The following is a 16,188-nucleotide window of genomic DNA, read 5'->3' as shown; positions in this document are numbered from 1 at the left end:
AGGTGCTCCTATATGCATAGACACATTAAATTTTTACTTTGAGCATGTTATAGAATGAATGCACTCTACGATATGATGACACCATCCAAAGTACACAGTATGAGCTACTAAAAGGTTTGACATCATTAAAACAAGGACTAAGAACCTTTGACCTCACATACTCACCCTTTTTTATGATGGCAAAATGTGGCGCAATCTTTCATATATCACATACTTTGATAGACATCCTCCCCCTGATTTTATGCATTCCTTTAAAAATCTTCTATCATAGTCATAAGTTGTGTGTTTCCATTGTTTCTCCCACTTTGAAAACATCAAAAAGAGACAAGGACAAGGTCAACCAAAAAAAAATATATTCATAAGTACGTAATCAACCTCTTTGCATTAGATTAACTTCAACAACCATTCACATAAAATGAAGTTAATGTAAGAAATATGGTCATAAATAAGGCACAAAGCTAGAAAAAGAAATTTAGTAAATTACATAGCCAAATTTGTTCAACATAACCTCTAAGACAGATAACTAAATACAATAACATGCAAACATGAAGAAGATGAAATGCATTACATGGACAAAAGCTGAATGAATCAATATTCTAAGGTCTTATCTGTTAGAACAAGATTTTGGTTCTGCAATTTATCTCTAAGTTTTGATGATAACAAAGAGTGAAACATTTTGGTACCCTAATAAAATTCTCTAAGTGTGCAGGACTCTAACGAAAACTGAATCTGATGAAACAACATATGACATTACACAAAGTCCAGAACAGCTGACTCGGAGTTAAAGATATTCTTTCTGGCGCTGAAGATAAAGATGTCTAAAAGAATCACTCACAGAATCTGTCATCTGAAGACTCTGGAAACTCTGTATCTGAAGACATCTGAAGATCCCACATACAAATCAATAAACATGTGGTGTGAGTGATATTTTTTCTTGTACTCGGGGTAGATCTTGAAAGTATCATGGTATAACTCATGGTAGAGGCCACACTTCAACTGGTAATTAAACTAATTGTCAACTATGTGATAACTATGGTCATTCAGTTGCTGAGTATTATTGATAGAAAAGTTAGTCTCAATACTTTCTAGCATATATTTTGAGAAAAGAGATTTCATTATTGATATGAAAATGAGATACTATTTATATTTAACCTCTAAAGCCATACATTTGTTGCATCATAAATATTTTGATGGGAAGTGCGCATTTAAGATAAAGATTACTAGAGCTTTTGATACTTTGTGTTAAAGATTCATCCTTAAAGTGCTCAAATCTTTGGCTCCGTAAGAAATTATGTCACTAGACTGATTTGATCCTAAATTTAGTCATTCTCTCATTGCCTATCACTAACGGCCAGAAGAGTTATTTCTCTTTTTTGAGAGAAGTGAGACAAGGTGACATTCTCTATATTCTTACGAAGCCAAGGTGTTGTTCAGATTAAAGCTTTCTTAGTAAATCTATCTCTATGCTTTCGAATAAATGTTTTATCCATCTTACCAATGATTCAAGAAATCGTAAGGCCGATTCACATATTCTATGTGCATATGACATCTTGATCTTTTGCAAAGGAAAATTTGGAAACATTGAAGCTTTTTATATCTTTTTCAAAGATATACAGAAATGTATGTTCAGGTGGTCCACCCCATGAAGTCCTTCATCTTTGTTGGAACCATTTCTCCTAAAATATTCCATAATATAGCTAACTTACTTATATTCTAAACTGGTTTTATGGATTTCTTGTACATTGGTATCCCTATCTTAAAAGGAAAGCCAAAGGCCTTATAAACTGTCATCTTAAAATACCTCTCTTTTATCCATTGTTGGTAGAGTTCAATTGGTAAAGAGTGTCATACATGACATGCTAATCTAGTATTTCTCCATATATGTCTAGCCTTAACAGTTACTCAAAGATATTGACATATGGAAAATTTTACCTCATACCCCCTACCATTATCCCCTACTATAATAGCCTAAATCCGGTTAATTTATTTAATTGAATTATTTAGAATTATTATTTAATCATATATTAATTAGTGTCCCCTTAAATAAAATTATGTAATTATATGTGTTATTGGGGAATGGTAATGGTAGGGTGTGGTGAGAATGTAGTAGCTTGGTAGAATAAATTAAAGAATAATTATAATAATAAGCATTTCAATTATAATAGAAATAAATTGAGAAAATTGGTAAATAGGAAGAATTTGGCCAATTGTGTGAATTGAGGAAAGTATGAGGTGAGAGGAGAAAAGTTGAAAAATTGAAGGGAAATAATAATAATTAAGCAAGAGTAATTAGAATCATATATATTCTAAAAGTTGGGAGAAAATTAGGTTAGGAAGAACTTTTGTCAGTACGTGAAAACAAAGAGGCAAGAAGAACAAGAGCAATTGGAAGAGAGCTAGGTTTTTGAAGAAATAATCCATATGAATTTCTTATTTTTCCATGGTTGATGGAAATCTAAGGTAAAGGGTGAGAAAGGGATCTCAATATGTGTGTATTGCATGATGGGGTAGAGAATAAAGGTCCTTACTCTCACTAGGGTTCCATGATTTGCTTTGATGAATTATTCTGTGATAGAAATCTAGAATTTGTTGGTTGATTATATGTCTACATGTGTTTCTATGACCTAGTCTATGTTGAATTATCATCAATATGCATGTATAAAATTATTTCATTAATGAATGTTTGAATGCTTGAGTTGTATTCATGATTTATGATGAAATTGTTGTTGAAATTGTTGGTGAATTGGTATTAATCATGATGAAAGTAGGTGTTGTAAAATGTTGATGGTTGTGATAATATGATTCAATGTTAAATTCATGTTTTGTGTCTTTTGATTTTGGAGGAATTGATTGGGGTCATGTGAAGCTAGTTGAAATATGCCCACTGAATGCATCGCATGCTCGAAGGTACAACAGAGTCGCCTCCAAACTTTATTTATCCCAAAAGAGAGGGAATGGGAAAATACCGATAAAACCCAAAGGGAAAAATAGAAATGTGTAAGGAATTGGTTATGCAAAAAGAAGGTATTATAACCCTTCACATCCATGGTACTCCAAGGCGTCCATTTTGAATGCTCTTGCTTGGATGGGTGTTATAATCTTCATGTACCTGCAAAACAGAAAAAGGGTTAGAAAAAGAGTGCTCGAGGAGGATTGTGGCCTTCATGCCTACGTATTCTCATGGTGAAATGAAAAAGTCAGAGCCTCATAGTTCGTGGAACCAAATAAATAAAGGGGGAGAGGAAAGAAGGATGGAGAAAGGTGCTCGCCAAGGATTCACATCCCCATCCCTACGTATCCTCATAATGCAATAAGGAAGTCAGAGCTCTGTAGTTCGGAGAACAGAGACTGATAAAAAGATATGATTAGGGGGTGTTCAAACCAAAGAGAAGGGAAACTTGTCAAAGCTTGAGACTCACATGACAAGGGTCTTACCAAAGCACTAGGTCTAACATGGTAAGGAAGAAAAGCAAGAACTTATCAAAGCCTGAGACTCACATGACAAGGGTCTTACTAAAGCACTGGGTCTAACATGGTCAGGAAGAAAAATAAGTAACTTATCAAAGCCTGAGACTCACATGACAATGGTCTTACCAAAGCACTGAGTCTAACATGGTAATGAAGAAAAAGAAAGAACTTGTCAAAGCCTGATACTCACATGGTAATGAAGAAAAAGAAAGAACTTGTCAAATCCTGATACTCACATGACAAGGGTTTTACCAAAGCAATGGGTCTAACATGGTAAGGAAGAAAAAGCGGGAACTTGTCAAATCCTGAGACTCACTTGACAATGGTCTTACCAAAGCACTGGGTCTAACATGGTAAGGGAAGAAAAGCAGGAACTTATCAAAGCCTGAGACTCACGTGACAAGGGTCTTACCAGAGCACTGGGTTTAACATGGTAAGGAAGAAAAATAAGGAACTTGTCAAAGCCTGAGACTCACATGACAAAGGTATTACCAAAACACTAGGTCTAACATGGTAAGTAAGAAAAACCAGGAACTTGTCAAAGCTTGAGACTCACATGATAAGAATCTTACCAAAGCATTAGGTCTAACATGGTAAGGGAGGAAAAGAATGAACTTGTCAAAGCCTGAGACTCACATGACAAGGGCCTTACCAAAGCACTAGCTCTAACATGGTAAGGGAAGAAAAACAGGAACTTGTCAAAGCCTGAGACTTATATGACAAGGGTCTTACCAAAGCATTGTGTCTAACATGGTAAGGGAAAAATGTTAAAACCAAGAAATGGGGAATGACCAAGAAGGTGTATCCCTGAATTATGGTGTCATAACCAAGAATGGGGGAATGGTCATAAGGTGTATCCCAAAAAGAAGGTGGTGTCAAAACCAAGAAATAGAGATAAGAGGAGCCACGAGGCTAGTTGCAGACTTGTTAGTGAATTGACTAGAAATGCACTAGTCTATGAATAGAGGAAAATACTCTGAGCAACTGGGTCATTCGTCCCGTACTCAGATATATTCTAGACAAGTGTAGGGAAAATCCCCTCTCATAATTCTCTATTGCTTAAGGCTCATGGCATACAATCCTAGTCAAAGACTAACGTGTTGTTGAGGCAGATTCCCAAAGATACTTGTGGGGATGATTCAGATGGTTGGCTACTGAAGAAAGTTGTAGTCCACTGAGGGTCTTGATCTTTGTTGGAAGAATTAAGCTCCAAAGTGACAAAGGCAAGTCACATCAAGTGACCAAGGGACTTATGGTTACTTGATAAAGACAAGGGGGAAATGTAACAAATGGAAGTAATTAGTAGATCAAATATAAATTTGATATAGCCAAATAAAATGAGTAGGATTGATGAGTAGACAAAGATGTATGATCATAAAAAACTAGCCTAAGGTCTCATTGTTAGGTAGCCCAAGAGAAAGCCTTGTGGGTGTAAATATGTGTTAAGCCTAAGAAGATGAATGCAATAAGCAAGAGGCATAAAGCAGATGAAATAAAACACAAGCTCAAAAGCTCAATAGGAACAAAGGCAAGTCAAAGTGTCCACAAGGTCCATGGGTCCAAGGTCACTCAAATTCAAGAAAATGGCCTAAATCCTAAGTCAAATTCCAAAGTCCAGAGAGATCTTCAACACTCCAGGTCAGACATAAGGTTAAGATTATGTACCAGTTACTTTATCATATTTTGATTCATTAAGATTAACAAGCAAATAAACCAAACAAGATAAGAAACAACAGATGAATAAGACAAGATGAGTAGAGTATGAAATGATATGATGATTAATAGGACATGAAATTAAAGTGCATTAAGTAAATGACATAAAATTAAATTACATAAACTAAATGACTTGAATTAAGTGGCAGGAATAAAATGGAAATAATGTAAAGAGCACAAAGTAATGTTAGGAGTTAGTGGTCAATTAGTTATGTCGGGACAATTTAGCACTATGTTAAGCAATCATAAGTAGGCTTATGTAGAAGCAGGGCCGACCCTGTCCATGTGCAGCATGTGCTGTAGCACAGGGTCCCAAATATTAGAGGACCCAAATTTTTGAAATTTTCAATTTTTTTATAAATATTAATAAAAATAAATAAAATGTTATTAGAAAAACTCAATAATCGAAATAAATATTATGATAAAAACTCAATACATACAAAAATCAAGATTGATCAAAACTCAAAATAATTATAATTACATTTATTTTTAATTTATATATAAATGTATTTTTGATATTTTTTTTAATTATTATAATTATGTTTAAAAAAATTGGACATATTTTTGTAATTAGAATGGGGTCTCCGATATAATTGGGTCGGTCCTATGTAGAAGTCATACCTATATGACGTCGGTCAATAACAATGTATGTGTCAGACATGTTAGAGAATTAACACAAAATTAATCTCCTACAACATGTAACACAATGATTAAAGAAGAAAAGAGATGAAGATAAAAAGAGTGAAAGAGAGAATCAAGGCAATCACATAGGGATCATTCTATCTACAAATCAAAGGACTCAAAATATGGTGTATCGAGATTTAACTTATCATTTATGCAAAGTATTGAAGATGATTCATGATCATCTATCAATAGTTTTTGATCAAAGAAGGTTGAATCAACCTCAAGTCCATCTATCAATGATTTGAGATATGGAAGATATCATCAACCAAGCAATCAATCCAACTCAAAACATCAAGTGAACATAAAAAAGAAAAAAATGAATTTAAAATCGTTAATAAAAGAAAATAAAAGAGAAATGTCAAAGAGGGGTCACAACATCAAATAAAAGTCCAATAAAAATGGAGAAGGTCAACAAAATTATAAATAATTTAACCTCAAAAGTTGGGATGAAAGATGTTTTAAAATGATTAAAATAAAAATGTGAAAATAAAATTAAATGAAAAATAAGAGAAAATGTGAATTAAATTCAAAAAATTATTTTAAAAATGGTTTGAAAATAAAATCAAATAGGAAATATTTTTAGGGATTTTCTATAAAAATTTGGAATTAAAAAGAAATAAGGAGCTATTTTTAATTATTTTTTTAAAGAAAAAGGAATTAAAAACAAAATAAAACTAAAATTAAAACAAGTGAAAAAGAAAGAGCCACTAGATCTGACTACTAAAGTCTAGTCAGCTTATCACATGGCCAGGAATTGAAGTCAACATGGACTCACCGAAGGGATCATTGCACCGGATCACAACGGACAAAACAATTTGAAAAAAGCACGCGCCAGCACATGATTGGTCTGATATTTGAATTTTGGAGTGAAATGTTTGATACAAGAGGGAAGCGTGGTTGTCTTCAACCTAGAGGTTCAGATTTATGCAAAGTCACTAACTCATATTTTTAACATGAATCAAGCATGGGTTCAGTTGCTAAACATCTCATCGTTCATGTCTCCCTGCATCAGAGTCATTGATTGGCTCGGAGTAGGGAGAATCTGATAAAGAACTCGAAGAACCCTAGTTATTCAAATGAAAATTAAATGATAGAATATGAAAATAAATTCCAAGCAAATGAGGGCTTTTGATCAGTGGAACAAGGTGAAGCGTATGAGAACTTGTTTGCTTGAAATGGTAACTCGTATCTATCTTTTCGATTGAATCTTCAGATGTCAAAAATGGTGGATCCGGAAGCAAGATTACAGGAGGATTCATACCACGTTAATGCTTCAGGCAACTTCAGATGATTCCAATGAAGGATCCTGGGCAAAGAAATGGCATCAAAATGGCTTGAATCGAAAAAGAGAGTGACTAGTTATTTAAGGTATCAGGCTTCAATGGTTTCAGAGTTTCTTTGGCTTCCAAAGCTTACAAATGAAGGCAAAAGCTTACTCTATTTATATGGAATGTGTTAGGATTCAAATACGTGTGAAATAGATATGAATTCATGTGAATCAACTCTCAAAATTTCAGATCCAAACCGTGTGAAAAATTGGTGCCAAACTCGTGATTTTGGAGCTTTGCAAGTCATTTCATGTTGTCATCGGATGCGCTTGGTCATGGGAAATGAGTTTGCACGCGTGAGAAGTTGTCCCAAGTTGATTTAGGCATGATTCCACATTATAGGTCACGGTACAAAATAGAGTTTAGGTCACCATGTTCAAGCTTAGGTCAAATCTAATCCACTCGTGTGTTTTCCAATTTTCTTTGAGCCAAATGATCACTTCATGGAATAGAACATAATGCAAAAAGAATCAAGTCAAAATGAGCTTTGAGGTGAAAGTTCCATGCTTGTGAAGTTGAGGTTGTGACCTGAAATTTAGGTTGGGCAATTGGTAAAGCAGTTTGCAATATGTTTGGTCAATTTGAGGTCCCAAGTTGATGATACCATAACTTTTGATTCCCTCATGCATTGTGATCCAAACTTGGGTCAAATGATATTTGACATAAGCTTAACAAGATTAAAAAAGAATGGGATTAAAAGAGTGCTTGAGCTGAAAATGGCAAGGGTGAAAAGTAGGGGTCATGGAAAGGTTTTGGCCCATTTTGGCAACTTGGTCCTTTGCACAAATGAGGTCCTTAATTATTGAATTGATGTTTGACCCTTGAATAAAAGTTGTAGAGGATCCCAAAAGGAACATTTGGATCAAATAATATTGGTATTTAGATGAATATTAAAGAAGTTATGGAATTTGGACCAAAGGCATGGAATACTTGCAAATTAGGTCAAACCACCTTGCACCCTTTTGTGCAACTTGATGTTTTCTTGCATTTTAAACCATAATGATGATGGAATGAGCACCCCTTAATGAAAAATTGATTAGGGCTTGGTTGATCTTAAAAGTAGCTTGAAGATTGAGTGACGTGGCATGGAAATAAACACATGAACCACTTTGAATCACCATGAACAAACTTGCATTTCTCTTGACCAAAAGACATTTTCCTTGCCTTTATTTGAAGCATGATCACCTACATGAGTAACAAGAATAAAAAAGTACCATCTCTCAATTAAGTTAGGGTTAGTTGACAAGCAAAATAAGATGAAACCCTAATGTTAAGATACAAACCAACAATGTGGCCATGATTGTGATCCCATGACCAAATACAATGGCCATGCATGATATGATTTGATGTATGCAAATGAGATATGCAAAAAAGGAAAAAGGGAGGGTAAATTTTGGGGTATGACATCATTTATGGAGGTTTAGAGAGGAACGATATGATGAATGTTTTAATAAAATTAGGTTTTCTAGAAAACTTAGTAACGACAATCGATTGTCATTACAGTGCAGTCGATTTCACTAGTTGAAATTGTAAAAAAATAAGGTTGTAAATCGATTGCAACATGTAGTCAATAGATTAAATGCTTTCATATTTTGAAAAAAAATTAACATTACAATCGATTGTTGGGGTACAATCGATTAATTTCCTGTTTTGGGAAGTCAGTAGAAAAATTCTCTTGGTGAAAACTAATTGTCACCCTATGACAATCGATTGTTAAAGGCCGATTTGTGAAAAATTCTGCCTTACCCTTTGTTGTATTGTTCGATGATTTTGGCTTTAACATTCGTTGCGTAGGTCTAAATGAGACGTCGTTTGAAGCATTGGAAAGATTAAGCGCAGACTTACCTCATGGTAGTGCTTGGTGAAACATTTGATTTATAGTCATTGGTCTATTGTAGTAATGTATGTGATGACACGTATGATTGATTAACAAATCATTGTATTTGCCTAATGATTGCATTGATGTTATAATGAATTAACATGATTGAATGCTTATGAATATGAATTTTTTGAGTTTATGATGTTTGGTGTTATTTATTGAATATTGTAACATTGATTAATTGTTGAGTATGGTGAATGATGTTGTGCATCACGTGATAAATGTATGGTGATTATTTTGGTGAACCTTTCGGTGATAATGCATGTTGTTGAGAGTCATGTGTCATCGTGTACGGACTTCTGTCCAGTTTTGGTGTGCTCTAGTCCTATGGTGGGGATTCAGGAGCGAGTAGCTGGTTCAAGATGGGGATCGGTGAAGCGTTACCCATGTTGATGGTAACGATTTGGTGTGCTTTGGTCTTATGGTAGGGATTCAGGAGTGAGATGAACCCGAGTGTTCATAAATGGTACCACATGCATAATGAGTCAGTTGTGGAGTATATTGCATACATGTTTGCATATGTAGTTGATTATTCATGATGTTGTTGATTGGCTGAGAATATGTACATTTTGATATGAATGTGTCGCATCCGCGAAAAACAACCGGCGGGCTAAAACAAAAACAACACAGAGCCGCCACCGTGCGTTATTTATCCCAAAAGAGGGAAAGGAAACGCTCGAAGTAAACCTGGAAAGAACATGGTCTCGTGACCAAAGAGAATGGGATCGGGAGTCGGTTATGCGTAGGGAAGGTATTAGCACCCCTACGCATCCGTCGTACTCGACGGGATCCACACTCAGAAAGATAGGTTAAGGTTGCTAAAACAAACATCACACACACACGCACTGAAGACAACACAGGTGGAGGAAGAGGGGAACGGGCTCGCTAGGATATCGCATCCTATGCCTACGTATCTCGTCTGGAACGAGAATCAGAGCTACCGTAGTTCGGCTCACGCACGCCGAAACAAAACAAGACACACACAGGCAAACATGGAACCCGAATGCCAATCGCTGGACTTATATCGGCTTCCGAACCAAACAAACCCACACTGGAAACCAGATGCCACTTGATGGACTTATACCGGACTCCAAGCACACAACAAGAGGAAACAAGCAACAAGTTACTAAGGAGTCGGGAACTCGAGCCTAGCAACTGTCAAGCAAACACACACAAAAGAAAAAAAAGGTGAACACACAGACTAACAGGGAGTCGGGAACTCGAGCCTGCTAGCTGCCAAGCAAAACACACACAAAAAAGGAAAAGGGTGCCCGGAGAGACCTCGTACGGTCTCCTGCCTACGTACCTCATCTGGTATGAGGATCAGGGCGACGTAGTTCCCCTGAACGGGAAAGAAATTCTAACCAGATACAAAGGGAGACACACTACTAGGGAGCTGGACTCGAGCCTAGATGTTATCATGCATATCATCCCTATGTTACGGTTTCTATCCTAACTTGCTCAGGCAGCAAGCTAATCCTAAACAGGCAAAGCAAAGCATGCAATCATAATCAAAACAAAGCAAACATTCACAGTTAGCACACACTATATACAGACAAAGTGGGCTCAAACAAGGGTTAGACTGCCAAAGAAAGTCAACTGTATCAGGTGATGTTAGCTCTTAACCCTGACATTGAGAGTCAGGGTGAAGCTGATGAAAGGTGAGTGAAGCTGAGACTTCACAGCTCTTATCCCTTGCCAGGGAGAGCTTCAGACAAAGAAGTGTGGGTCCAGAAAGTGTGAACCCTTCTACACTTATGACACTGACTCAACTGTACAACTGTACATGGATCTTGGGTTAGGATCCACAAGGCATCAACATGTAATGTGAGCCAAGGGAAGACACACAGACTAGCAGGAGATAGGTTGCATATCTCTTGTGTTCTGCCAATTGCCTTATCAAAGGTCTTTTCCTGCTTGGGGACAAAAGTAAACAAGCACAAGCATCGCCTCTTAAGGAGGACTTCAGACAGGTGTCTGGCCAAGTAACAGGCCAGGTCTTCCAAACTACATGGAGTTAGTGATTTTACCTCAATTGGTTTAAACAAACCAAGCAGCAGCACAAGCAAGTTCACAATGAACTATAGCAACTAATGTACCTGAAATCAATCAAATATAATCAGTATACCAATCACAAAGTCAAAACAGACAAGATAAGAATCAACAGACAATGTATAATCAGACAATGCACTATGCCAAGCACAATCAACTCAAGTGAGCCAAGCATCCTACAAAATAAACCAAGTTAGTTCATAACAAGCATATAAACCAAACTCAATCAACTTGAATTAATCTCCTTAAAGCATTTGCTTCTTCAACCTGAAAATCACATTCAAACATGAAAAACAAGACCACTAGGACAAGCCTAGGGTCCAAAGGAGATGAAAAATTTAAAACAGCAAGTGAAACTCAACAAGAATCAAGATAAATCACTCCAGAATAAAGTCCAATTGGTCTCACATCAAAACTATGCACCAAATCTATTTTATGAACAAAACATGTCAAACTATGCACTTTGGAATCACATTGGAACAAACAGAATGATCACAATCAAACCAATACCAAAATAGCTCAATAAATTCCCAGAAAATTCAAGCTTAAATAGAACAAATTCAATGAGCAACATACCAAATTTCATGCTATTTGGACCAGAGGAAGTATGGAAATTAAATTCATGAAGTCAACACAAATTCAAGCAAGCTCATTCATGGCATCAAAACAAGCATCAACTTCCACCAATCATAAAACAGGAATAAAACATGATAAATGAATGGGACTAAAACCATGATGCACTTCAAAATGTCTACAATACACCTGTCAAGTTTCACATCCATCCAAATAATAACCAGAATTTCCCAAATCAAATGGGAACATGTATCACAAAAAGTCAACAAATGACTAAACAGCAAATAAAATCCCAATCAAATAAGAAATGAATTCAAAAAATCCAGAAACATTCACATGTATTCTCAACATTCACAACTATTCTCATGCAAAAATCCAGCTCAATTCAAGTTCAATAAGCATTGCAAATAAAATCAAGAAGTTGCACAAAGCATGGCATGGCACAAAATGTAACACCTCTAAAGATCGTGTCATAACTCTCAATCCAGGAACTCAAAAATTACAAACCACATATCAAAAGGCTCAGGAATGAGTCTAGTTTAAGCACAAAAAATTTCATGAATTTCTAATGAAGCATCATCATTTTATGAGCAAAAGAGTGAGCATGGGGCACAAAATGACATGTCAAAGCAAACCCTAAGCATTTTCAGAAATTACACGTGCACAATATTATTAAAAATCACCATAAAATCAAGCTCATCATAAGGAGAAGGATGCAAAAAATTGCATCAAATTTGGATCAAAATTGAAGGAGATATGAATTTTTGATTATGGAAAGAAAATAAAAAATGAAGAATGAGACATGTAGAATCATGAAGCCTAAGGAAAATAAATTGGCAAGGCAAAAAGGAAACTGCTGTACAGCAGGATCGAACGGTGGTCCAATTTTAAAAGCCAAGCGCGCGGTAACACTCCCAGCGTGAACAGTAACACGCGTTTTGGATCTATGAGCCTATTCTGGAAATTTTTGAAGCGTTCTTCATGACATTCATCACCAAAATCCAGCATGAACAAATCATCATCAAATTCAACAATCCATACACCGTTGGAAAGATCTCTCAACACACATCATGAATATCAACCTAATTTTTCCTAATTCAAACTAACAAATTCAAATCGATCAAAAGAACATTTACATGTCGAACTTCAATTCCAGATTTCTCACTCGATACTCAATGAAATTCAACGATTCAAAGTTCATGCTACTCTACAATCCACGATCTACAGGACGCATATCACAATTACGACAATTATTGAGATCGAATTCTAACCTCTTGGAGATGGCAGTGTTGGATTCGATGATTTCCAAGCTTGAATTGATGAAACAGATACGAATTAATGTCCTAGGAAGTGAATGAAGCAAGTACTTCAGCTCAATTATGCACCAGATCCAAGAATGCTCAAAATGCCATGGATGAACTTGATGATGACAGCTGCGATTTCTCAATGCTTTTGCCAATGTTTTGTGCAACAGTTCCTCACAAGTACCTGCAGAAGATGGATCAAACAAAAACCAGCACGATAGATGATGAATTTCAATAAAAATGGTGAAAAAAAGTGTGAAAAAGTTTGAAGAAAATTGAGAGAATTTTGGTGATTTTCTGTTAGATCTAAGAAATGAGATTGTCATTAGGAGAAACAGTTATGGTTAATGCTTTATACCATGTGTGCTAATCAAGATTAACAAAAATGATGTGAATTAGCAAAGTGCAATTTCAAGTGTTTTGGCCAAAATGACCTTTTCAAAATGCAGTCAATGCAACAGTGCAAATGCCATCCAAACAAGTCCAATTTTCTATTTATGATGTGTTGGAAATGGTTTTGAGTGAAAATTACATGTATTTTTCAAAAACACCTTTTTTCCCACCAAAATACAAAATGAACACTTGAAAAATGGACTTTTGCTATGATGATTTTTGATGAAATGTGATGATGCATCATGAAAGTACATGTCAAATGTGGTTTGCTCAAAAAAGAATCACCCAATTTGGCCTTTCCATTCAAAAGTTATGGCACTTTGAAATTCAACTTTCTTGGACAATGATCAATCCATAACTTGTCAACCACACATGAGAAATTCATGTTCTTGGACTTTTTGGAAAGGTGAGAGCAAGATCTACAACTTTCATGTTGAACAAATTTTCATTTGAAGCATTTTTGGACACGTAATTTTGAGGAGAAAAACTTTCCATTTTTGGCAATTTTCAATTACAAGTCACTTTCCATTTTTGGAAAGTTTTCATCTGACTTTATTTTCTTTATTCTTGATCTTTGAAATGTCAAATGAAACTTGTTTAGACATGAATGAAGTGTCTCTAACTCTCTCCCACCTCCAAATCCATCAATTCAGGCACAGTTGACCATAGTTGACTTTTCTGACTAATAGATGAATCTCAGCTTGACTGATCAAATTGAGCCTCAAACTCCTGATGAAATGGCTCAATGATGAAACCCTAGCTTCCATAAGCTCAATACAACCATAAAATGATCCCCATATCCATTGAAAACCTCATCTCCTTCACAAGCCCTGATTGGCCCAATGCAGCTGATTAGGGTTGACCAGTGGTCAAAACCCTAATCTCAAGGAATCTGATCAAGCATTATGAATCTCTTGGTGATGACAAAACCATGATGATGATGATGTACCGTTTCAGCCAAGATGATAATCAATCTCCTTGAGGAACCATGAAACCCTAATTTGGACCCCACATTCTCAGATGGCTAATGATTCATTCAATGAAACCCTAGGCTTGCACCTCAACCTCTTTATCTTCTGATCAAGACCTAGGAAGATGGCTTGCTCCATGTAACCACATGATATGCAAATATGCAATGCCTAATGACCTAAAAATGAAATGCAATATGTCAAGCTAGTCCCAAGAGAGGAGGGCAAATTTCGAGGTGTTACAGAATGGATATGAGATTATGTTGTTGTTAATCATGTAATGAATGTGTGCTTGTTGTATATTCTCTACCTTATCATTTTTTACACTGTTTATATTGAATTTTGTTTCTCACCCATGTGCTTCATGTTTTCCACCATGGACATCTTGCAAATATTCAGGAGTGATATTTGTTGCGGTGGGTGGGAAGGTGGCTTTTTGAAGCTACTCTTCACTTTTCTTTTATTCGCTTTATAATACATTAATGGTTTACTTCTCTGATCGTGTAACATCGGGGACGGGAGTCATTATATTTTTGAAGTTGATTGCTTTTGTAATTTTGGAGTTTATAACTTATTTATGAAGTTATGAAAATGTTTTTCCGTTGTGTAGTTTTAAATGATTTGATATGTTTTCGAAGGAGTGTCGTTGGTGACACCTTAAATTATCGTGTAATGAGTTATTTAGAAGTTTAGGGGTTTAGGGTTGTAACATAGTGGTATCAGAGCAAGTTGGTCCGTCCAACCAGGTTTTGTCATGTTTTTTGCTCCATAGTACAGGACATGTGTGTGAAACACTATCGATATCATTTGTTTTTCTAACTATTTGCTTGTAGAAGCAGGATTGAAACAAGTGAGGGAAAGGCTTATGCTTCTCTGAGATGTTTTAGGTGTGGGGAGTTGGTTCGTCGTGCCTCCGATTGTAAGAGTGTTGGTTTTTGGACAAGTCAGTGTCACCTTCAGAGTTTAATGCAAGTGATGGAGAATTTGTGTATGCTAATAAAATGGATGAGTTCATGAAGGATGAGGCTGGTTTTTCTATGATATTATCTTCAATGAAGGATGAAAGCAAAGTTGCGATTGGTGAGCTGTCAGTGGTGTGTGATTTTTCGGAAGTGTTTATAGATGATATCAGTGATTTGTCGTCGGAGCGCGAGGTTAAGTTTGTTATAGATTTAGTACCTAGTACTAGTCCTGTGTTGATGGCTCCTTATTGAATGTCTGCTTTAGATTTGGGTGAACTGAAGAAGAAATTGGAAGAGTTGCTTGAGAAAAAGTTTAGTCATCCGAGTGTTTCACCGTGGGGTGAACCAACGTTTCTAGTCAAGAAGAAAGATGGTAGCATGACATTGTGTGTTCATTATCAACTGCTAATTAAAATGACTATAAAAAACTAGTATCCACTACCAAGGATTGATAATTTAATGGATCGGTTGGTAGGTGTTTTTGTGTTTTGCAAGATCGATTTACGGTCGGGTTATCATCAGATTCGTGTGAAGTCATAAGATATTCTGAAGACTGCTTTTAGGACGAGGTATGGTCATTACGAGTATTTAGTAATTTTGTACGATGTATCTAATGCGCCTGGAGTGTCCATGGAGTACATGAATAGAATATTCCATTCATACTTAGATTAGTTCGTGGTGGTATTCATCGACGACATCTTGATTTATCAAAAGTCTGACAAAGAGCATGTGAAGCATCCGAGGGTTATTTTGAAAACCTTGAAAGAGAATAAGTTGTATGCCAAGTTGTCCAAGTGTGAGTTCTAGTTGCGAGAAGCGGGCTTCCTTAGTCATGTGATTTCTATTGGTGGTATTGATGTTGAT

The 16,188-nt window shown here is 36.0% G+C and overlaps 1 protein-coding gene across 1 annotated transcript in view; it reads left to right on the top strand.

Annotated features, from left to right (window-relative positions):
• The window catches only part of LOC127131869 (uncharacterized), a 131,657-nt gene extending 116,450 nt beyond the window's left edge, over positions 1-15,207 (top strand). The window contains exon 2 of the mRNA XM_051060759.1: positions 15,196-15,207. Within this exon, the coding sequence (XP_050916716.1) occupies positions 15,196-15,207 (12 nt within the window). The remainder of the gene's footprint in view (positions 1-15,195) is intronic.
• The last annotated feature ends 981 nt before the right edge of the window (positions 15,208-16,188 follow it).

This window comes from Lathyrus oleraceus, chromosome 3 (genome assembly GCF_024323335.1).
Source record: "Lathyrus oleraceus cultivar Zhongwan6 chromosome 3, CAAS_Psat_ZW6_1.0, whole genome shotgun sequence".
Taxonomy (NCBI): Eukaryota; Viridiplantae; Streptophyta; class Magnoliopsida; order Fabales; family Fabaceae; genus Lathyrus; species Lathyrus oleraceus.
This window is presented reverse-complemented; position numbering and strand designations above follow the sequence as displayed.